At 40.1% G+C, this 25,049-nt stretch overlaps 2 protein-coding genes and 1 non-coding gene across 3 annotated transcripts; all 3 read left to right on the forward strand.

The window, feature by feature from the left end:
* The first annotated feature begins 5,370 nt into the window (after positions 1-5,370).
* On the forward strand, positions 5,371-7,947 carry LOC100431772 (cTAGE family member 15). The gene is given in 3 exon segments (XM_024249471.3): positions 5,371-7,742; positions 7,744-7,790; positions 7,793-7,947. Coding segments are annotated over 3 exon segments (2,403 nt in total). The 5' UTR covers positions 5,371-5,424; the 3' UTR covers positions 7,831-7,947.
* Positions 7,948-8,349: 402 nt separating this feature from the next.
* LOC112134454 (U6 spliceosomal RNA) lies at positions 8,350-8,452 on the forward strand. The gene has a single exon (XR_002915880.2). It is a non-coding gene; the product is annotated as a U6 spliceosomal RNA (small nuclear RNA).
* A 5,890-nt stretch (positions 8,453-14,342) lies between these two features.
* LOC112134283 (TRPM8 channel-associated factor 2) lies at positions 14,343-21,556 on the forward strand. Its single transcript, XM_054560786.1, is given in 7 exon segments — positions 14,343-14,408; positions 17,194-17,320; positions 20,926-20,989; positions 20,991-21,295; positions 21,298-21,358; positions 21,360-21,519; positions 21,521-21,556. Coding segments are annotated over 7 exon segments (819 nt in total).
* The last annotated feature ends 3,493 nt before the right edge of the window (positions 21,557-25,049 follow it).

Raw genomic sequence — 25,049 nt, forward strand, 5'->3', positions numbered from 1 at the left:
AACTAAACTGAAACAAGTAGAAGCCAAAAAAAAAAAAAAAAAAAAAGCAGTTTATTGATTAAGGAAACAAAAATGTCTAGGTGTTGACCTGGAGCTTTAATCAGTACCATATCTAGATTCTTTAACAATATCCCTAGGGGTATCGCTCTTTGCCTTTGATTTGTCGTTTATGTGCGTGTGTATGGTGGGGGTGGGGGTGGGTGGCGATGGTGCTTATTGTCCATCAAGCTCTCTTTGTGTGAAGATAATATTACAAGGCAATTCCAGGCTTAAATTGTTTGTAGAAATCATTATCTCAGAAATAAAAACAATTATTTCTCCATTAATGCCTTTATCACTCATCTGGACACTGACTGGCTATACTTAGGTCGTTTGAACATTCATAGTCAAGTCACGAGGTCCAGGGCATGGAATGCTAAGACTGGCTATCTGTAGTCACACCTACTCTGATGATGAGAATGCTGGGGTCCCTTGGTTGTCAGCCCCATTTCAATCAGAGAGAAAGTAAAGGCAGCTTTCAGAATAAAGATTCATAGAACAGATGAAAGAGCAAAAAAGGCCACTAAAGAAAAGTGAATTTATATATATATATTTTCACTTTAAGCATATCTTGGGCTCTTGCAATTAGGAAAAGAATAGCTATGATGCTATGTTCTCTCAGTTAAGGACACTGGTTCTGGAATTCAGTGATCTGTTTCACATTCTTGCTCTACCACTTATTCGTTTTTCATTTTGAAATTTAGTTTTCTTCACGTGTCGCTCAGGATTAATTATGAGTATGTGGTTTAGTAATGCGCATTCATCATGGATTTGCAGTGGCATTGATCCTTCAGCACAGAATATCCTAGCACAAGTTCCTGACCAAAAAGCAGCCATTTGTGGGGCACAAGCTAATATTCATTGTATTTTCTTGCCTTGGTCTATCTTTCTGATATTAACACCAAATTTTCTAGGATAGAAGACTTCTTACTCTCAGGAAGTAGTTTGTTTCTCAAAGAGAAAACATGGGATGTTCAGTTGGCTGTGTGGCTGCTCCCATCTGTAGAGGTGAGGTGGATGTACGTAGTCTTCTATGCTGACAGAATAATTCAAAAGAATGCTTTGAAGGTAAATATATAAATCAGTACACTCCCCCAACTCAATACCTTCATGAAATGTATCTCCATGAAGTCTGCCTATTACATTAAAGCTTTTTTTTCTTTGACAGAGTTTCACTCTTGTTGCCCAGGCTGGAGTGCAATGGTGCGATCCTGGCTCACTGCAGCCTCTGCCTCCTGGGTTCAAGCGATTCTCCTGTCTCAGCCTCCCGAGTAGCTGGGATTACAGGTACCTGCCACCACATCTGGCTAATTTTGAATTTTTAGTAGAGACACGGTTTCTCCAAGTTGGTAAGGCTGATCTCGAACTCCCGACCTCAGGTGATCTGCCCGCTTCGCCCTCCAAAGTGCTGGGATTACAGGTGTGAGCCACCACGCCCGGCCTACATTAAAGCTTTAATTTCCAGGAAGACACTCCGACTTGAAGCAGAGTAATATAGTTTGGATATGTCCCCACCAAATCTAATGTTAAATTATAATCTCCAATGTTGGAAGTAGGGCCTGATGGTAGGTGTTTGGGTCATGGAGGTGGATTGCTCATGGCTTGGTGCTATCCTCACCATAGTGAGTGAGTTCTCAGAGATCTGGTCATTTATAAATACGTGTAGCACTTCCCCCTAACTCTCTCTTTCTTGCTTTTTCTCTGCCTTGTGAGATGTCTGTCTGCTCCCACTTTGACTTCTGCCATGAGTAAAACCTTCCTGAGGCCTCATCAGAGGCTGAGGAGATGCTCCCTGTACAGTCTGCAGAACCATAAGCCAATCAAACTTCTTTTCATTGTAAATTACCAGTATCAGGTATTTCCTTCTTCCTTTCTTTTCTTTTTTTTTTTTTGTGGGTCGAGTGGGGAGGTGGGACAAGGTGCTGATTTTAAAAGATAAACAGGAGTTTTCCTGTTATAGAAAGAAGGCAAAACCATTTCAGGAAACCCTGTTATAGAAAGAAGGCAAAACCATTTCAGGAGGAAAGAGTAGTATTTGTAAATGCACAGAAATATGAACTGTGGTGAAATGTTCTGAAAACAATCATCAGTTTGGACTTGTGGGAGAAGGGGTACAAAGATGGGAACCTGGAACTTGAGGCAGGAGGTGAAGGCAGACCCAGATGATGAGAAGGTTGGCAACAGGAATTTACTGAAGGATTCTACCTGAAGGCAACAGGAATTTACTGAAAGGTTTTAAGCTGAAATTTATGGTTAATTTGGCAGCGTTCTGGGAGACTGCTCAGTTGGGATTGTGGCTAGAGGTAGGGAAACTACTGAGGAGGCTTCTGGAACAGTCCAGGTGAGAGGTGCTGAGGACTTGAACTTTGACCATGGGGATAAGAATGGAGGCTGAGGAGTTAGGGAGGTGTTTGCCTGGTGTGGACTCAAGTCTCAGACTGCAGAGCAATGGACGTCCACACAGAAGGCAGTGAAGATAATCTATTTCCCGGGGCTTTGAAATGAGCTTGAATGTCAGACTTCTGGCTGACACTATGACTGTCTCATGCAGACCTTCAGACAGATTACTTACTAATAAGGAAAATGGTTTAGTCTGAAAGTAATCTCAGGCTCTTTGGAATTATGAAGACAGGGCAAAAGTCAAGAGACGGTATGTTTTTGTGCCAAAGACACGGAGGTTTAATGCTGAACCTGAGTTTCAGGTCTGTCCCTTTCTAATTAATTATAAGGTGAACTTCAAACTGTTTGTGTTTTTAACCTCAAGGTTCTGAATCTGCCAAATGGGGGACCAGATAATACTTCCTGCAATCTATTTCACAGCTAGCAAGAAAATACTTGTAAGCCATACTTTATATTCCTGACTGAGTCTCTTTCCTCATGAAAGAAAATCATTAAGAAATTTTTAGAAACATTTTAATTATCATATTTTAATTAAAAATTTAAGTATAGAAAGAAGATTGTATAGCTCTACATTAAAAATAAATTAGTACATGACTTGGCTACTTGACACCAAAGTAGGTGGTGTCAGATTCACCCTCCCACGATAAAAAAACTATACAATCTGGACAAAACATAGAAAAAAAATTCTTGGCAGTTGTATTAGTTTGTTCTTATGCTGCTAATAAAGACATACCCAAGACTAGGTAATTTATAAAAGAAAGAGGTTTAGTGGACTCACAGTTCCACATGGCTGGGGAGAACTCACAATCATGATAGAAGGCAAAGGAAAAGCACAGGCACATCTTACATGGCAGACAAGAGAGAGTGCATGTGCTGGGGAGCTCCCCTTTGTAAAACCATAAGATCTTGTGAGACTTATTCACTATCACAAGAACAGCACGGGAAAGACCCACCCCCATGATTCAATTACCTCTCACCAGGTCCTGAGCATGGTTCAGGTGGGCAAGGCTACATGTGGGAATTATGGGAGCTACAATTCAAGATGGGATCTGGGTAAGGACACAGCCAAACCATGTCAGCAGGTGTTGGAGAACATTGTTGTACCAAGTCAGGTATGAGATCTTTAAGGAAGGTGAGGCACATGGGGTTAGTACCACATTTGCCAGGGTTTTCCAGAAAGGCATCTTCCTGACCTTGGTACAGGAAAATGGGACCAAAGCAAGGGTTAGTGGTCTTGGGAACCAAAAGAAGCAATAAATAGAATTCAAAGCTGCTAAGTTGGTGGGGAATTGGGGGTTAATGTACCATATGGGAGAGAGAAAGAACCCTAGAAATCGGTGTGTAAATGCCATTTTGGTCCTTCTGTGACTCTTTAACTATGTGACAGTTGGCTAAGAAGAAGAGAGACCTAGTAGAAAGCAACTGCTGGGAAAGCAGAAGAGATCATCAGGGACTGAAAATTTCCTGGAAAGCTACTGGGGTTCAGATCCAGCCAGATGGGGAAATGTTAATAAACAATGAGAAACCCAGCTGGGACCCTAAAGATTCTGTCTAAGGAGAGGCACAGTATCCTGGGAGTAAGGCATATGTCCTAAGAGGAAAATAAAATATCATTACCATAGCACAGCTTAAAACTAGGTCTTGAGAGCAGCAAGGTGATCTACAAGTAATATAACATCTGTCCAGAAAAAAAATTCAAAATTTTTGGGTATTTCTATATCATATTATCCAGAAACTCAGCATACTTTAAAAAATTACCACATATACAAAAAAGCAAGAAATACAGACTGATAAAAAATAAATCAATTATTAAAAACAAATTCACAGATAATCCAGATATTGGAGTTAATAGATAGTGCATCACAATATCTATGATCAATATAAAGGAAAGAAAGAAAAAATGAAAGACAAAACAGGTTGTGTCCGATTTCTTCTGGCAGCTCTAAAATGCTCACTTTATTTATTTGCATAGATTTCGATTTCCTAAATTATGTTTGATGTTTCAAGCAAAAATCGTAGCATTGTCTAGTGTTATTCTAAATGGATATAAGACAATTATACTATAAATTTGAGAGAGTAAAGAGACATAAAATGACATAGGGTTGCTATACTTCACTCAAACTGGAATACAGATGACATCAATTGACTGTGATAATGTATGTATAAAGGAATATCTAGAACAACCACTAAGCTATAAAAAGCAACCAGAAAACTATAAAAAAGAAGATACACCATAAACATTATGAATAACAAAATGGAATTCTAAAATAAATGTTCAAATAACCCACAGGAAGTCATGAAAAACAAGCAGAGAAATAAGAGTTGATAGAGAAAACAAAAAATGTCAGGCTTATGCACTAAAGTATCAATAATTCATTTAATTATGAATGGTCTACCAATGAAGAGACAGATAATAGAAGAGTGTATTTAAAAGTATGACCCTTTCTTATATGTTTCTTGCACGCTGTGTACAGGAGACTCACTTGAAATGTACCAATACAGGGCAGGCCAAATTAACAGGATGAAAAAAGATATATTACACAAACATTAATGAAAGGAAAGCAAGAGTGCCTGTATGTATATCAGATAAAGCAAAGAAAATTACCAGAAACAGAGAGATTATATAATGATCGAAGGTTTAATCGATGAAGAAGACAGCAATTTTAAAAGTGTATTCACCAAACAACAGAGCTTCAAAATACGTGATGTGAAAACTGCCAGAACTGAGGCGGGTCGGGCTCAGACCAGCGCTGCCTCAGGATGTAAAGTGTAACAAGGGGGCCGGGGGAGGTGGTGGGGGGCAGCATGGGCCTGTGAGGCCTGTGGGTGCCCGCGTTCCGCAGCTCCCCCCGCAGCCGGCTCCGCAGTGGTCCGCTCCGGTTGGTTGCCGCGTGCAGATTCGGGTTCCAGACCCAAGGCTGCGTGTTCTCCACCGCTTGTTGTGGCCAGTGTTACTGCGGTGACCGCCAGAGCAGCCTCGGCGCTATGGAGGAGCCCGGTGCTACCCCTCAGCCCTACTTGGGGCTGGTCCTAGAGGAGCTACGCAGAGTTGTGGCAGCACTACCTGAGAATATGAGACCAGATTCGAATCCTTATGGTTTCCCATCGGAACTGGTGGTATGTGCAGCTGTTATTGGATTTTTTGTTGTTCTCCTTTTTCTGTGGAGAAGTTTTAGATCGGTTAGGAGTCGGCTTTACGTGGGAAGAGAGCAAAAACTTGGTGCAACGCTTTCTGGACTAATGGAAGAAAAATGTAAACTACTTGAAAAGTTTAGCCTTATTCAAAAAGAGTATGAAGGCTATGAAGTAGAGTCATCTTTAGAGGATGCCAGCTTTGAGAAGGCGGCAGCAGAAGCACGAAGTTTGGAGGCAACCTGTGAAAAGCTGAACAGGTCCAATTCTGAACTTGAGGATGAAATCCTCTGTCTAGAAAAAGACTTAAAAGAAGAGAAATCGAAACATTCTCAACAAGATGAATTAATGGCGGATATTTCAAAAAGGATACAGTCTCTAGAAGATGAGTCAAAATCCCTCAAATCACAAATAGCTGAAGCCAAAATCATCTGCAAGATGTTTAAAATGAGCGAAGAACGACGGGCAATAGCAATAAAAGATGCTTTGAATGAAAATTCTCAACTTCAGGAAAGCCAGAAACAGCTTTTGCAAGAAGCTGAGGTATGGAAAGAACAAGTGAGTGAACTTAATAAACAGAAAATAACATTTGAAGACTCCAAAGTACACGCAGAACAAGTTCTAAATGATAAAGAGAATCACATCAAGACTCTGACTGGACACTTGCTAATGATGAAAGATCAGGCTGCTGTGCTTGAAGAAGACACAACGGATGATGATAACTTGGAATTAGAAGTGAACAGTCAATCGGAAAATGGTGCTTACTTAGATGATCCTACAAAAGGAGCTTTGAAGAAACTGATTCATGCTGCTAAGTTATATGTTTCTTTAAAAACCTTAGAAGGAGAAAGAAACCACATTATTATTCAGTTATCTGAAGTTGATAAAACAAACGAAGAGCTTACAGAGTATATGAAAAATCTTCAGACTCAACAAGCATCTTTGCAGTCAGAAAACATACATTTTGAAAGTGAGAATCAGAAGCTTCAAGAGAAACTTAAAATAATGACTGAATTATATCAAGAAAATGAAATGACACTCCACAGGAAATTGACAATAGAGGAAAATTACCGGATAGAGGAAAAAGAGAAACTTTCTAAAGTGGAAGAAAAGATCAGCCATGCCACTGAAGAGCTGGACACCTATAGAAAGCTAGCCAAAGATCTTGAAGAAGAATTGGAGAGAACTGTTCATTTTTATCAAAAGCAGGTTATTTCCTACGAGAAAAAAGGACATGATAATTGGTTGGCAGCTCGGACTGCTGAAAGAAACCTCAATGACTTAAGGAAAGAAAATGCTCACAACAAACAAAAATTAACTGAAACAGAGTTGAAATTTGAACTTTTAGAAAAAGATCCTAACGCACTTGATGTTTCAAACACAGCATTTGGCGGAGAACATTCCCCATATGGTCCCGCACCATTGGATCGGCCTTCATCTGAAACGAGAGCTTTTCTCTCTCCTCAAACTTGGTTGGAGGATCCACTCGGACTCTCACCTGTGCTTCCGGAGGGAGGAGGAAGAGGCTCAAGAGGCCCAGGGAATCTGCCGGACCATCAGAATACCAATGAAAGAGAAGAACCAAGCTGTGACAGGTTAATCGATCCTCACAGGGCTCCTTCTGACACTGGGTCCCTGTCATCTCCATCGGTACAGGACTGTAAGATGATGTTTCCTCCACCAGGACAGTCATATCCTGATTCAGCTCTTCCTCCACAAACGGAAGACAGATTTTCTTCTAATTCTGATAGACGGTCTGGACCAGCAGAACCCAGAAGTTTTAAAATGCCTTCTTTGGATAAAATGGATGGGTCAATGCCTTCAGAAATGGAATCCAGTAGAAATGATGCCAAAGATGATCTTGGTAATTTAAATGTGCCTGATTCATCGCTCCCTGCTGAAAATGAAGCAACTGGCCCCGGCTTTATTCCTCCACCTCTTGCTCCAATCAGCGGTCCGTTGTTTCCAGCGGACACAAGGGGCCCGTTCATGAGAAGAGGACCTCCTTTCCCCCCACCTCCTCCAGGAACCGTGTTTGGAGCTTCTCGAGGTTATTTTCCACGAAGGGATTTCCCATGTCCACCACATGCTCCATTTGCAATGAGAAACATCTATCCACCGAGGGGTTTACCTCCTTACCTTCATCCGAGACCTGGATTTTACCCCAACCCAACATTCTGAAGGTAGAAGGGAGTTCCCTTCAGGATTGATTCCGCCTTCAATGCTACTGAACATCCAGAACCACAGCAAGGAATCTGACAACAGTTTTGCTTTCTCCAAAAGTAATTTTGACTGATCTCATTTTCAGTTTAAGTAACTGCTATTACTTAAGTGATTGCACTTTTGCTCAAATTGAAGTTTAATATAATTATAATTCTCAGGATAGTATTTTGTAAATAAAGATGTTTTAAAAATGAATCTTAGGAGTAAATCATTCCATTTTATTATATTCTAGATAGGATAACTATTTGAATTTGGTGAACTAATCCACTCTTAGAGAAACAATAGTGGGAGTTTTATATATGTAATCTTGCAGGTGGGGAGGCTTTAAATTCTAAAGGTTGTGGTGTCTTCATGCCAAGAACTGTATTCACTGTGGTTGCAGATAAATGTGAAAGTAACTTCATGCTTAATTAAATATACTTTGGTTGATTTTTTTTAAAAAAAGAAAACTGCCAGAACTGAAAGGAGGTATAGATGAATCCACAATTATAGTAGGAAATTTTCCCATGCCTTTTTCAATAATTGATAGAACTAGACAGAAAATCAGCAAGGAGTGTTGGCTTTGGCAGCACTTTCTAAAATTAGAATGATGCAGACAAGATTAACACGGCTCCTGCATATAGATTACACAAAATTTTGTGAAGCATTTCACATTTTAAAAAGAGGAAAAAAAAAGAAAATCAACAAGAATAGAAAACAACTCAAAATGCCATTAACCAAAAGAATCTATTTGGCATTTACAGAACATTCCACACAACAACAGCAGAATACACACATTTTTTTGAGTGCTGATGAAACACATGGCAAGATAGAGCTGTCCTAGGCCCTAAAACTCACCAGAACAAATTTAAAAGAGATAGTAATCATCCAGAGCAGGTGAAAACCAGAAACCATTGTAGGGAATCCAATTAGAAATCAGCATAAGAAAGATATGAAAATTCCCAAACACTTGGAAATTTAAAAACACACTTCTAAATAATCTATCGGTCAAAGAAGAAGTCTCAAGGAAAAATTTTAAAAATACATTGAACTGGATAAACATGAAACTGTGACATATCAAAGTACTGAGAAGGAAACTTATAGCAATAAATGCATGCATTAGTAAAGAGGAAAAGTCTTGAGTGAGCAATAGATTTCCACCTCAGGAACCTAGAAAAAGAAGAGCAGAATAAACTCAAAGCAAGTAGAGGGTGGACATTAATGAAGATAAGAAAAGAAAACACTTAAATTTAAAAGAGAAAAAATAGTTTGAAAAAATAGTTTGCTTTAGCAAACTCAAGCAGAAATTAAAAGGAAAAGAAAAGACATACATTTTAAATACCATAATGAAACAGGTGATATCACTACAGACACCACATATAACAAAGGACAATCAAGGAATATTACAAACCATTCCACACACATAAATCAGACAACTTAGACAAAATGGACAAAATGCAGTGTTCCTCCTGCAACACAAACAAACTCAACTCACCATGCATGAATAGATAATTTGAATAACTCTATAACCATTAAGAAAATTGAAATCATGATTTTAAAACTACCAAAAAAGGAATCTCTAGGTTTAGATGGTTTCACTGGAGAATTCTACCATGTTTTTAAAAAAATAACACCACTTCTACACAATCTTTTCCAGAAAACAGAAAAGGAGAGAACGTTCCCCAGCTTCAATTTTTGAAGCTACTATTACACTGATACCAAAACCAGGAGAGAGAGTGGGGGTGTGTGTGTGTATATGTAAAGATATGTATAACTTAATATTAACAAATAGAGTTCTACAGTATATTAAAAAATATGTACCCCATGTCCAAGGGGGGTTGTTTCCAGAAATACAAGCCTGACTAAATCTCAAAAAGTCAATCAAAATAATCCACCATGTTAACAAACAAAAGAAGAAAAGTTACATTGTATCAGTGGATGCATAATAAACACTTAACAAATTTAACACATTTCAATATCCATTCATGATAAAAGCTCTCTATAAAGCAGGAATAGAGGAAATTTTATCCACTTGATAAAAAGCATCTACAAAAAGCTAACATTATACAGTCATGTGTTGTTTAATGATGCGTTAAACGATACGTTCTGAGAAATGTGCTGTCAAGTGAATTTGTCATTGTGCAAATGTCGTAAAGTGTACTTACAGAAACCTAGGTGGTATATACAGTAGCCACTACACACCTAGGCTATATGGAAGAGCTCATAGCTCCTACGGGACAAACCTGTGCAGCATATTAGTGTGCTGAATACTATAGGCAATTGTAACACAGTAAGTGTCACATTTATGGTAACAATTTGTAATAGTCACCAACTATGGTATTTATGTACCTAAGTATATCTAACTACATGAAATGTACAGTAAAAAATATAAAAGATTTTTAAGATGGTACACCTGTATAGGGAACTTACAATAAATGGAGCTTGCAGGACCGGAAGTTGCCTGGGTGAGTTAGCCAGTGAGTGGTGAGTGAATATGAAGGCCTAGGACATTACTGGCTGTGGGTTTGTCATACATAGCATAGCTCTTATTATTTTAAGATGTGTTCCATCAATACCTCGTTTATTGAGAGTTTTTAGCATGAAAGGCTGTTGAATTTTGTCAAAGACCTTTTTTGCATCTATTGAGATAACTGTGTGGGTTTTGTCATTGGTTGTGCTTATGTTACGGATTACATTTATTGATTTGCATATGTTGAACCTGCCTTGCATCCCAGGGATAAAGCCAACTTGATGGTGGTGGATAAGCTTTTTGATGTGCTGCTGGATTCTGTTTGCCAGTATTTTATCGAGGATTTTTGCATCAATGTTCATCAGGGATATTGGCCTGAAATTTTCTTTTTTTGTTTTGTCTCTGCCAGGTTTTGGTATCAGGATGATGCTGGCCTCATAAAATGAGTTAGGGAGGAGTCCTGTTTTTCTATTGATTGGAACAGTTTCTGAAGGAATGGTATCAGCTCCTCTTTGTACCTCTCTGGTAGAATTCAACTGTGAATCTGTCTGGTCCTGGGGTTTTTTTTTTTGGTTGCTAGGCTATTAATTACTGCCTGAATTTCAGAACTTGTTATTGGTCTATCCAGGGATTCGAGTTCTTCCTGGTTTGGTCTTGGGAGGGTGTATGTGTCTGATAATGTATCCATTTCTTCTAGATTTTCTAGTTTATTTGTGTAGAGGTGTTTATACTATTCTCTGATGGTAGTTTGCATTTCTGTGGCATCAGTAGTGATATCCCCTTTATCATTTTTATTGTGTCTGTTTGATTCTTCTCTCTTTTCTTCTTTATTAGTCCAGCTAGCAGTCTATTTTGTTCATCTTTTCAACAAACAAACAAAAAACAGCTCCTGGATTCGTTTTTTTTTTTAAGTGGTTTTTCTTGTCTCTGTCTCCTTCAGTTCTGCTCTGATCTTAGTTATTTCTTGTCTTCTGCTAGCTTTTGAATTTGTTTGTTCCTGCTTCTCTAGTTCTTTGAATTGTGATGTTAGGGTGTCAGTTTTAGATCTTTCCCACTTTCTCCTGTGGGCTTTTATTGCTATAAATTTCCCTCGAAACACTGCTTTAGCTGTGTCCCAGAGATACTGGTATGTTGTGTCTTTGTTCTCACTGGTTTCAAAGAACTTATTTGTTTCTGCTTTAATTTTGTTATTTACTCAGTGGTCATTCAGGAGGACATTGTTCAGTTTCCATACAGTTGTGCAGTTTTGAGTGAGTTTCTTAATCCTGAGTTCTAATTTGATTGCACTGTGGTCTGAGAGACTGTTCGTTATGATTTCCATTCTTTTGCATTTGCTGAGGAGTGTTTTACTTCCAATTATGTGGTCAATTTTAGAATAAGTGTGATGTGGTACTGAGAAGAATGTGTATTCTGCTGATTTGGGGTGCGGAGTTCTGTAGACGTCTATTAGGTCCACTTGGTCCAGAGCTGAGTTCAAGTCCTGAATATCCTTGTTAATTTTCTGTCTTGTTGATCTGTTTAGTATCAACAGTAGGGTGTTAAAGTCTCCCACTATTATTGTTTGGGAGTCTAAGTCTCTTTGTAGGTCTCTAAGAACTTGCTTTATGAATCTGGGTGCTCCTGTATTGGATGCATGTATATCTAGCATAGGTAGCTCTTCTTGTTGCATTGATCCTTCTACCATTTTGTAATGCCTTCTTTGTCTTTTTTGATCTTTGTTGGTTTACAGTCTGTTTTATCAGAGACTAGAATTGCAACCCCTGCTATTTTTTTTTTTTTTTTTTTTTTTTTTTGCTTTCCATTTTCTTGGTAAATCTTCTCCTATCCCTTCATTTTGAGCCTATATGTGTCTTTGCACATGAGATGGGTCTCCTGAATACCGCACACCGATGGGTCTGGACTCTTTATCCAATTTGCCAGTCTGTCTTTTAATTGGGACATTTAGCTCATTTACATTTAAGGTTAATATTGTTATGTGTGAATTTGATCGTGTCATTATGATGTTAATTGGTTATTTTGCCTATTAGTTGATGCAGTTTCTTCATAGTGTTGATGGTCTTTACAATTTGGTACATTTTTGCAGTGGCTGGTACCGGTTGTTCCTTTCCACATTTAGTACTTCCTTCAGGAGCTTTTGTAAGGCAGGCCTGGTGGTGACAAAATCACTCAGCATTTGCTTGTCTGTGAAGGATTTTACTTCTCCTTCGCTTATGAAGTTCAGTTTGGCTGGATATGAAATTTTGGGTTGAAAATTCTTTTCTTTAAGAATGTCAGGGCAGGGATGGAGCTGAAAGCCTGGCAGCCCAGACAGAGGTCTGTCTCAAGCAGCCTGAGCCCTCGGGCACTCCCCAGCTCCCTGGCAGCTCCCCTCTACCTGCCAACGTCAGTGCCACACTGGTGTCTGAAAGGAATAATGAGAACAGGACAGACTAACCTTTTAAATGATGTGAAAAAAATCAGAGGTGAAAATTGTACATTAGGAACGTATTTATGCAAATTTTATTGAAATTTAGTGTCAACAAAGATTTTCTCAGTGGTCTAGAAAATCAAAAAAAAAAAAAAAAAAAAAGAATGTGGAATATTGGCCCCCACTCTCTTCTTGCTTGTAGGGTCCTGCCAAGATCTGCTGTTAGTCTGATGGGCTTCCCTTTCTGAATAACCTGACCTTTCTCTCTGGCTGTCCGGAACAGTTTTTCCTTCATTTCAGCCTTGGTGAATCTGACAATTATGTGTCTTGGGGTTTTTCTTCTCGAGGAGTATCTTTGTGGTGTTCTCTGTATTTCCTGAATTTGAATGTTGGCCTGTCTTGCTAGGTTGGGGAAGTTCTCCTGGATAATATCCTGAAGTGTGTTTTCCAACTTGGTTCCATTCTCCTTGTCACTTTCAGGTACACCAATCAAATGTAGGTTTGGTCTTTTCATGTAGTCCCACATTTCTTGGAGGCTTTTTTCATTCCTTTTCATTCTTTTTTCTCTAATCTTGTCTTCATGCTCTATTTCATTAAGTTGATCTTCAATCTCTGATATCCTTTCTTCCATTTGATTGATTCAGCTATTGATACTTGTGTATGCTTCACAAAGTCATTGTGTTGTGTTTTTCAGCTCCGTCAGGTCATTTATGTTCTTCTTTAAACTGGTTATTCTAGTTGGCAATTCCTGTAATGTGTTTTCAAGATTCTTACCTTCCTTACATTGGGGTACAACATGCACCTTTAGCTCAGAGGAGTTTGTTATTACCCACCTTCTGAAGCCTACTTCTGCCAGTTCCTCACTCATTCTCCATGCAGTTTTGTTCCCTTGCTGGCGAGGAATTGTGATCCTTTGGAGGAGAAGAGGCATTCTGGTTTTTGGCACTTTCAGCATTTTTGCACTGCTTTTTCCCTCATCTTTGTGGATTTATCTACCTTTGGTCTTTGATGTTGGTGACCTACAGATGGGGTTTCAGTGTGGATGGGCTTTATGTTGATGTTGATGCTATTCCTTTCTGTCTGTTAGTTTTTCTTCTAACAGTCAGGTCCCTCTGCTGCAGGTCTGCTGGAGTTTGCTGGAGGTCCACTCCAGACCTTGTTTGTCTGGGTATCACCAGCAAGGGCTGAAGAACAACAAAGATTGCTGCCTGTTCCTTCCTCTAGAAGATTCGTCCCAGAGGGGCACCCATCAGATGTCAGCCTGAGCTCTCCTGTAGGAGGTGTCTATCAACCCCTAATGGGAGGTGTCTCCTAGTCAGGATGCACTGGGGTCAGGGACCCACTTGAGGAAGCAGTCTGTCCCTTAGCAGAGCTTGAGCGCTGTGCTGGGAGATCCACTACTCTATTCAGAGCTGGCAGACTGGGACGTTCAAGTCTGCTGAAGCTGTGCACACAGACGCCCTTTCCCCCAGCTGCTCTGTCCCAGGGAGATGGGAGTTTTATCTGTAAGCCCCTGACTGGGCTGCTGCCTTTCTTTCAGAGATGCCCTGCCCAGAAAGGGGGAATCCAGAGAGGCAGTCTGGCTACAGTGGCTTTGCTGAGCTGCTAGCTGCAGTGGGCTCTACCCTGTTTGAACTTCCCAGCAGCTTTGTTTACACTGTGAGGGGAAAACCACCTATTCAAGCCTCAGTAATGGCAGACGCCCCTGCCCACACCAAGCTCCAGCGTCCCAGGTCAACTTTGGACTCTGTGCTGGCAGTAAGAATTTCAAGCCAGTGGATCTTAGCTTGCTGGGCTCTGTGGGGTGGGATCCACTGAGCTAGACTGCTTGGCTCCCTGGCTCCAGCCCCCTTTCCAGGGGAGTGAATGGTTCTGTCTCGCTGGCATTACAGGCACCACTGGGGTATGAAAAACACTCCTACAGCTAGCTTGGTGTCTGCCCAAACCGCCGCCCAGTTTTGTGCTTGAAACCCAGGGCCATGGTGGCATAGGCACCCGGGCAATCTCCTGGTCTGCGGGTTGCTAAGAATGTGGAAAAAGCACGGTATCTGGGCTGGAGTGCATCGTTCCTCATGGCACCGTCCCTGGAGGCTTCCCTTGGATAGGGGAGGGAGTTCTTTGACCCCTTGCGCTTACTGGGTGAGGCGACACCACACCCTGCTTCAGCTCACCCTCCATGGGCTGCACCCAGTGTCTAACCAGTCCCAGTGAGATGAGCCAGGTACCTCAGTTGGAAATGCAGAAATTGCCCACCTTCTGCATTGATCTTGCTCGGAGCTGCAGACGGGGGCTCTTCCTATTCGGCCATCTTGCGAGCCGCACCTTTATTTCTTATTTTCTAAAAGATTTTATTGCATAAACTTTGAGTATAGTAAAAAGTATTTTTTCAAATACTGAAATAATCTTTTTTTCTCTTTTTCATCTGCTACCATGAGTGGATTCGTTAATTAATTTTCTAATGTTAAACCAATATTGAGTCCTGTTATTATGTGCATTATGATAAGTGTAAGTTATTGTTTATAAGTTTAATATTGTTCCTGGCATTCTTCTATCTACATTTATGCGTTAGATTGGCCTGTAGTTTTCTCTTTTGGTGTACTTGTTAATGTTTTGATATCAAAGTTACATCTTTCCTCATAAAATATATTATTGAATGCTCCCTCTTTTGCTGTCTTTGGAAGTTGTCATAAATATTTAAATGATTTGTTCCCTAAATATTTGAAAGAAGTCACCCAACATTATGTCTGGAAATTTCTTTATTAGAAGTTTTTAACCAGTTTGGAATGTTGAGACAGGTGGGTCATGAGGTCAGGAGTTCGAGACCAGCCTGACCAACATGGTGAAACCCTGTCTCTACTAAAAATACAGAAATTACCCAGGTGTGGTGGTGCTCGCCTGTAATCCCAGCTACTCAGGAGGCTGAGGCAGGAGAATCACTTGAACCCAGGAGGTGGAGGTTGCAGTGAGCCGAGACTGTACCACTGCACTCCAGCCTGGGCGACAGAGTGAGACTCCATCTCAAAAAAAAAAAAAAAAAAAGTTATAACCTACTGACAGCATTTCCTCAGTAATTATAGAATTATTGGTAAACTTCTTAGTTCAGTTTTAAAAATCATACTTTTCAATAATTTGTGTATTTTACCTAAATTTTCAAATGCATTGAGTTAAAGTTGTTTATTCATTTTTGTATTTTTATTTAATAATCACATCATGTGTCATTTTCTTTCCCTTTCATTCCTGATGTTAGTTATTGGTACTTTGTGTCACTCCTCTTTTCTCCTTACTCGGTCTCGCTAGAGATTTGTCTCTTCAAAGAACCAATTTTGAGTTTAGTTCTTGCCACTTTCTATTTAAATCATATCTGTTCTTAGTTTTATTATTTCCTTTCTCCTGCTTGTTGAGGTAGGTGTTATTTTACTATTATTACCTAACTTCCTAATATGATGTTTAGCTCAATTTACTTTCAGTGTTTATTTCTTCTCTAATATGAACTTTTAAAAATATACATTATTTGAAGCACTTTGTACCAAACGAACACTATACATATAGGTCATACAAATCGCTGAAAGGAACAAGTAAATTCTGCAAATTAATCACTATACACACAAGTAAATGGACTAGTGAATGGGTTCCAGTGAATGAGTGTGTGAAATACTAACTCTTGATGAATCGAATTCCAGAGCTTTGGCTCTTCCCGAATCATCACACAGACCCAGGAGCCTCTTCCAAGGAGCTGCTCTAATGGAACAGGCCCAGAGTAGTCACAGACCTTACTGTTTCTGCTCATTCTTAAAAAGGTCTTACCTCTGACAACCACCATTTCCTGTAATGTTTATCAACGTTTCTCACTACACATGGTAGAGGCTTTGCAGAGACTCCCTTGCTCACCACAGAGGAATGCTATCATGCAGAGGATAAGGCCAACAACTGGAAGAAACTTGAACAAGGAAAATCTCAGAGTCTAAATTGCTTCAGTCTGGGCTGCAGACCTGAAAATCTCAGAGTCTAAATTGCTTCAGTCTGGGCTGCAGACCTCTGCGAGAAATAGCCCAGGAACTTAGGAGAAGCACCACCTGAGTGTCCTTTAGGTGTTCAGAGAAGCCTCCCAGCCAACATCACCCTTTCAAAAGGAAGCAGGAAGAAAGATATACCCAAAGATAGTCACTCCTCCCTGTAGGTAGCATCTCCAGATCATCCACTTGTTATTTCTACATAAACATCTCTCCTCCTTCCCATGGGATCTGAGCCATCCACAGGACATCCAGACATCCAGGTGAGCTCCTCTGCCTGTTTCTGGAATACAAATTTACCTGCTATGCAGGCATGGAGGGAGGTGTCACTGATGTTCTTTGTATGTTGAAGCTGGCAGTGGTCAGCCTGGGGCTTGTGGTGACCCTGAGGAGATTGAGCTGTTAAGCTTTTGGATTAGTGAAAGACAACACGTGTGTTTGAATTGAAGCCTCAATGTGCCCAAAGTGCATTCCTTGCAGTTCATTTATTTTCTGTTTTTGATTTTCTTTCTACTGTGATTCTCTTTCTTTAGTTCTTGCCTCATTCATCCTTCTTTGGTCTTCTCATACACGAGTCTGATTTTGTCTGTTTTGCTGCCATCAGCAGTCAGAGCATCAGGGCTGAGGGAGATTTACTATCCGTGCCGTGTTATGCTGCAGGTGAGAAAACTGTGACCTGAGAAATAAAAGGACTTGCTCTATGTCACCAGAGCTCCAGTGGGTGAGACACAGCAGCGGCAGAGAAGAGGCCTCAACAGCAAAAATAAATAATTTCCAAAAGAATTTCTATATTTGATACTGCAAAAAGGAAACTGAAGTAGTCACCAAAAGAAAAATCAGGATTTTGTTTTTCTTTTATAGCTGAGTATATGGTTTGGTTTTTAATTACACATGGCATGTGTGAAGGGGACACCACCATCCATCCGGTCAGTGCTTTAGGCTCTCAGGTGATTGAATTGGTTCAAAGTGTCATGCAAGTGGTGACAAGGCACCATCTGTTTCTGTTCTCATGATTCCTACTCCACAACCTCAGGAGGGAAAGAAATGTCACCTACCATATCTTCTTTCCATTACATTAAATTCTACTACTTGCAGCCTACTTCCTCTTGAACTAGTAGGCAAATTGCTGTCCAGCAATTAAACACTGGAATTGAATCTCTCAAATCAAGCTCAGAATCTTGTAGAAGTGCTTAAGTGAAGCAGAGACATTTAGGAAGGTTTCTCTAGTCTTTGGTCAACATTGTCCACAGCTAAGAGGCCCACTGTTTAAGACTCCGTGGTCCCTTGAAATCAAATGATTCTGCTGCTCCCTTAAGCTAGGACATCTTCACAGACATCTCCAGTGACTGGGTCCAGTTTCTCTAAACATAGCACATAAATCCTTTCTCAGAATTCCCTGAAAACTCAGTCCTCAGAGGCTTCCATCTCTCCTGGGACACTTCACAGAGGCTGGCTACATCCTGTCCCCACAGAACCCACAGAACCATTTTGCCTTCTCAGCGTCAGAGAATCTCACACCTCATTCTCACTGATTCCACTCATGTCTCTCCCTCCTTCCACTGCTGGGGAGCTCAAACTTTGATACAGTAACCAGGATGGGTGCTGTCTGTAGATAGTTTCACTTTTTCATTTTATAGCTAAACCTCCTCCTTAGCTTTAAGGCAGCTACACTATAGCTGACTTTTGAACAGAGTGTGTACTAGTCCCCAACCTGAATCTTCACCCTTGCCTCTTCATCCTGAGGGTTCTTTCCCTGACCCCCACCACCCTCCCCACAGTCATAGATGCTCAGGCTGGTATATTGAGTGGAAAGATACCTGTCCTGTGTATGGCCAGCCCTATGCCCACCTGGTATTTGTCACCAGCTTGGTGACCCATCATGTTCTCTCCCCTTATGGATCCTGGTAGTGGGAAAGGAAACTGGATGCCAACTACTCCTGAAACCTCTGATGAAACCACAATGACCATATTGCCCTGTACCTCTCTGTTCTCCCAAGTCCTTCTCCAGCCAGGCATACCTCTGCTTCTCCTCAAGCAAAGCTAGGAGATGAATTTTTATCCTTCTCTAAAGACTTAACTGTTGTCTCTAAAGTAGTTTCTTCTGAGACTGAACAGTACACTTCCAGGATTTGTTCAGCAAAGCAATCCATTCCTTTGTCCAAGTAAGAGCGGCTTTGCATATGCCTCTGACCACCTCATTGATAAGTCGAAGGACATACTGACTGGGCAGAGTATTAGCTAGTCTGGGCTGCAGGCACTGAAGGAACCCACAGAAGGAAATACTCACTCCTAGCTTTCCTTAAACTCACAATGGGGTAATGGGGTCTTTTCACCATTTGAAAACCAATTACCTGCCAGAGCTCATAGAGTGTGGGCTAGTGCTGAAACTGAAACTCCTTGCCTAGCTTCTTTGATTCTCATAATAAACAAAATTCTCCTCCTTCCCTCTCTTCACCAACTTCAATAGTTAGAAAGGTGTATTCAGTCCCACTGAGCAGTCAACAGAGTGTACGTCTCAGCTGTGTGCCTGCTCACATCCGGGTTTCAGAATGGACCGAGACCATGTTCCATGGGTCTAAAGATCCCCTGGCCAGGCCTTTCTATAAAAAACACTGTCCTGAGAACAAATACAGCAACATTTTCACCTGCCTCTTACTAATAATTTAAAATCTGAGTAATGAGAATTGGCAAAAGGGAATGGAAGAAGGGGAGAGAATGAAATTCTACAGGAACTGACCTGACAGAGACTAGAAACCACAGGTCATGTTCCCATTTTCCAAGCAGAACAGAGTCTGTACAAACTGAGCATCGCCAATTAGAAAATCTGAAATCCAAAATGCCCCCAAATACAAAACCTTTTGAGTACTGATGTGACTCCACAAGTGGAAAATTCCACACATTAGTTTTTAACACAGACCTTGCTCTGGGCACAAAGCTAGTTAAAATATTGTATAAAATTACCTTCAGGTATGTGTACAATTTTTATGAAAGGTAAGTGAATTTTATATTTAGATCTGGGTCCCATTCCCAAGATATCTCAACATATATATAAGGTGTATATATATATCCAGAACCAGGAGATCCCCTGGGGGTTTACTGCATAGATAGGTAGGTAGATAGATAGATAGATAGGTAGACAGACAGACAGATAGATAGATAGAGATATAGATAGATATAAATATAGATATAGATAGACACATAATGCATTAATACATGCAAATATTCCAAAATCTGAAAAATATCTGAAATTTGAAATACTTCTGCTCCCAAGCATTTCAGAGAAGGGATACTCAATCTGTGTTGAGAGAAGTAATAAAGGCAAAGCTCAAAAAACCATCCCAAGGCAGATCCAGGACACCTCTGCTACCAGGAGGAAAGAAGTCCCAAGCACTCATGTTTTATTTGTGGTGAAGCTCTGAAGGCTTCTTATCAAGGGAGTTTATGAGAGAGCCACTGTTTCCAGATCAAAATCCTGACCCAGGTTCGTGGCAATAGGCATGGAAACTGAAATGAACAAGCCCTCGACTAAGCTCAATGACTAAATGAGTGTGCAAAGCGGAGAGAGGAAGAGGGCAATTGTGATTCTGAGGCTGTGGTGTTCCCTTTCATTTTGAGAAGCCAGGAAGAATAATAAAAGTACAGGAATTTTCTTTTGCTATTATAACGTCCCAGGCTCTGAGAAAACCAGTGGCATGTATTAGTTCCTACAACCTTCACATGGAAACCCTTCAAGGTTATACTATCTTCCCGACAAAGATGGGAAAAGTAAGCTGAAGTATTTTCTCTAAGAGGAAATGTTGAGCAGGTAGACATAAGTTCGATTTCTTCCATATAGAATTGGAGCTGATAACTGTGATGCTCTTTATGCAGATCGATTTAAATTCCAGGCCAGGGGTAAACCATGGAGATCATTTAAAACTGTCATAAATGAAGGACAACTGGCAATGTAATCTCTGATGGGCAGAAGGGGCTACAAGAAAGGAGAGCTGAGTGGTGGAGGACAGAGCTGTGGAAAACATCTAAGTTGGTGGAGCTAAGGAAAGAATAAGAGGTGATGTCTGAATAATAAAAATAAATCAAGAGAGTGAAACTTCTTAGAAATCATGCTTATGAAGAGTTCTAGAGTCTGGGAAATCAAGAAAGGTAACTACATATCACCCACGTGAGTCCGGCTCTAGGCTCTATCAGGCATGACACTATAAGAAAGAGAGTAACTTGCTTTTATCCATTTGGTTTTCATTCATTCACCATACTTTCCGTTGCAGCAGCTGATAGAACCGTGGCGACAACTCCCACTGCTGCTTTCAAGGCCCTCATGGACGGAGTAACAAGATCTACCCAGAGACCCCTTCCCCTGTGAACTCCTAATTAGAGAGTCTACCTTCCCCGTGATGGTAAATGACAACGGCCAGGTGCTCGTTGCTGCCTCCTCCTACAGCCAAGGCTGCCTCGTGGCTGTGTCCCATGAGGGCTACCTGTTGCATGCTGGCTTGGCTCCGTGTCTCCTCAATACAGTGAGCTGGCTCTGTCCTTGTCCTGGGGATCCCGTAGGACTGCACCCATCCTTGGCACCACTAGTAAATATCATGCAGGACTGTGGTGTTGAGGCACAGATTGAGCCAGAACCAGGAGAGCCCTGGGGGTTTACTGCATCTGTGCCTTCAGTGACACCATGACTGCAATGCTGATCCAGTTTGTGACATGGAGGGGGCTTGCTTATCGGGGGCCAGGCCTGGTACTGGGTCAGCAAGCTTGGCCATGACGAGGTGCTGTGCAGGTTCCCTGGGAACAAGGTGACAAGTGTGGCTGGAATGTACTTCCCCGATGCCTGCTGGGACAGAGAGCGCTTCAAGATCTCCTAAGAAGGTTCCCAAGATCCCACTCCATGTCAGGTGAGTGTCTGTTCCCCCATTAGGGAGTCTGACTCAGGGTAAACAATAGAGTTGGTTCCCCTCATCAACGAGCTTCCATTTTAACACAGATTATTTTCGACTCAGTTTTGTAACCACCACAAATCATAAGTAGGATGATTAAAAGGTACCAAGACACAAAAGAGGCTGGGTCCTCACTGCCACTCCCACCTGTGGCCAAAGCTGAATAGAAAAGCTTGTCTTACTCACCACTCTATCTCCCTGCCTAGTGCCTGGAACGTGGAGTGTTTATCAATATTTCTTAAATAAATGAAGGAAGTTGCAATATGGCTTTAATCTTTCCCCAATTGTTTTCTACAAAATTGTGGGTCATATTGGTGGTCATATTGGATAAGAGAAAACTTTCCAATCGTCTCCTCTTTCCCACCCTTGCATGTATGCAGGAGTCAGTACTTCTGAGAATATTTTTAGCAATATTTTGTGGTGGATGATGATGAAAACTTCCAAGGGAAATAATCAGCTTTTAATTAAATTTCCTGGCCCTTGACATTGCATGGTCCCCCTTGTGAAGTTTCCCCAGAGAGGTGGAAGAATCTGGAGGCAGAGTATTCAGGGAATGACAGAAGAAGGATTTATGTGCTATGTCTGGTGAAGTGTGGCTGGAGTGTACTTCACTGACACCTCTGGGGAGAGAAGCCAGTTTGAGGTCTCTAAGAAGTGGCTCAATATCCCACTCCATGTAATGTGAGTGATACTTCCCTAAAAGGAGTCTGAACCATGTTAAATATCAGTCCTATACCCCCATTTTCAAGGAGCTTTCAGTCTAGCAGAGGAGAAATTAGTCACTGTGTAATGGAAGAGTTAACAAATTGCCGATGTAATTCGGAATCTTACCTGTTGCGGCAGAGGAACATCTTCTGCTTTTTCTCTACTATGCACTGAGTATGAAATGCCTTCAGAGCAGGTTATATTTCTGTTTTATTTACTCTTGTGCCTCCCAGTTTTAAATAGTTAGAAAGAGATGGTGGATAAGTGGAGAAAACAACTATAAAATTCATGGAAAACAAGAATCGTGTCTATTTTGCTTACTACGGTATCACTAGCATATAGTGCAATATCTGGCTTCCAGTAAGTGCTAAATAAACATGGAATAAATGAATGAAATCTAAGGCCAATGTAGTCCAGGGACAGCAGGGAGACTGTGACACGTTACAGTCTATATCCGCAATTCAGGGATTTTCTTCCCCAGGCATGGAGTGGGACCCCTGAGTGAGGGTATGTCTGAATGGAAAGTGGGGCAGCAGGGTGGTGATGAAGCCGGAGGAAATCTTGTAGCAACTTCTTCCATAGAGGAGCAGGATCATTCTGTCTAAAGATAGAGAAAAATTGGACAAATGATGGGGTTTCTCATAACCATAAGATTGGATCAAATGAACTATGACTGTCCTATGATGTGAATCCCAAGAAATCGATAAGTGAAGCTCTTCCTCATTTAACTAATTCCTTTGTCTACACAAATACACTTCAGTCTTTGGCATAGACGAATACTATTCCATGGAGGGCCATAGTATACTTATTCAACCATGGAAATTTGGATTAGATCTAATGCTTATTGCTACTCAAAATTTGAAAATTAATAACTTTATATGTCATTGCATGCAAAGGGAAGCATTTGTTTGGCATACGGTCCAAGAAGGTCAACAGCTAGTTAAAAAATATTTATATTTGAAATGATAGATGCTGACAAATTGTCATTTTAAAAGACTATACACCAATTTGCACTTATAACAAAAATATAGCCCTAGACGGTTGCTAGTACTGGATAGAATGAATTTTTCTTTGATATTATTGTCCATATAGAATGTGAAAAAATGTTATTTTAATTTGTGTTTTTCCGGTTGCAAATGCAGAGGATGTTTTTGTATATTTATAATCATTTATATTTCTTCTATAAATTATCTATTTTATTCTATTTAGCTTTTCTTTTCCTTGTTGATTACTAAGTGCTATTACAGATAACACTTCTTTGTCTATTTTACATGTCGCAAATATTTCCTTCCATTTGTTTTTTATCCTTGCTTTTGGTGTAATATATATGTTTTATATCTGTATGTGGCCAAATCTGTCAGCCTTTTTCTTTTATAACATCTTTTATTGTTTAGAAAATCTCCCATTACAAATTTATTAAAATATTTTTCTATATTTTCTTCTAATACTTTAGTGGTTGTACATTTTACATTTAGATATTTAATTTATATGAATTTTTTATATTAATCATGTATATTATTTCTGAATATATGGCCAATTATGATAGCATCTTTGACTTTTGAAAAGTCAATATTTTATTGATTGACTTTAGTGGTTACTTTTTCATATAATAAGCTTCTATATGTGTATTAATTTGCTTTTCCAATGCTGTCCTCTGGACTATTGACCTATTCATCTAATTCTGCCCCCACCATACTGCTTTTGTTACTGAAGCTTTGAAGCAAGTTTCACTATCTGAGAAAACAAATTCTTCTCTATCTCCCCGATTATTTTACTCAACATTTCCAAAAATCTCTTATGTGTTCTCTTGGATACTTATATTTGCAGATTAAACTTTAGAATCAGCTTATCAATTTCGTTTAAAATATGTCAGGATTTTTAGCAGGATTATATTCAATTTAGAGATTATTTAGGGATCATTAACATCTTACTTTTTTTTTCCAACTTTTATTTTAAGTTCAAGGGTGCATGTTCGGGATGTGTGGGTTTGTTACACAGGTAAACATGTGCCATGGTGGTTTGCTGCACAGATCATCCCATCAACCAGGTATTAAGCCTAGCACCCACTGGCTATTCTTCCTGATCCTCTCCCTTCTCCCACCCCACACCCTTCGACAGGCCCCAGTGTGTGTTGTTCTCCCCATGTGTCCATGTGTTGTCCTCACTTAGCTTCCACTTAGAAGTGAGAACGTGCAGTATTTGGTTTCCTGTTACTGAATTACTTTGCTGAGGATAATGGCCTCCAGCTCCATCTATGTCTCTGCAACTGACTTGATCCCCTTCCTTTTCATGGGTGCATGGTATCCCATAGTGTGTATGTATCACATTTTCTTTATTCAGTCTATCAGTAATTAGCACCTTAAAATGTTGAATCTACTCATCTAGGAACAAAATTGTGTCTTCATTTATTCAAGTAATGCTTTCTATTCTTTTTCACGTCTTATAGATTTTACCAGAAAGGCTTTGCACAATTCTTAGTAGAATTATTCCTGGTCATTAAAATTTTTTGACATTTTGTAAATTGTAAAATTATAATTGTTCTATTAATAATGGAACATTTTATAATTATTCCTGGTTAATAGAACAATTATTAAAGTTTGTGTTTATCTTGAATTTAAACAACTTGCTAAACTCATTAGTTATAATAGTCTGCCAGTTGATTCTCTTATGTTTTCCATTACTTGCCAGCAAATAATGGAAACTTTTGCTTCTTGCATTGTAGTGTTTATTTATTTTGTTAGCTAAGATGT

Source organism: Pongo abelii, chromosome 6 (genome assembly GCF_028885655.2).
Source record: "Pongo abelii isolate AG06213 chromosome 6, NHGRI_mPonAbe1-v2.0_pri, whole genome shotgun sequence".
NCBI classification, from domain to species: Eukaryota; Metazoa; Chordata; class Mammalia; order Primates; family Hominidae; genus Pongo; species Pongo abelii.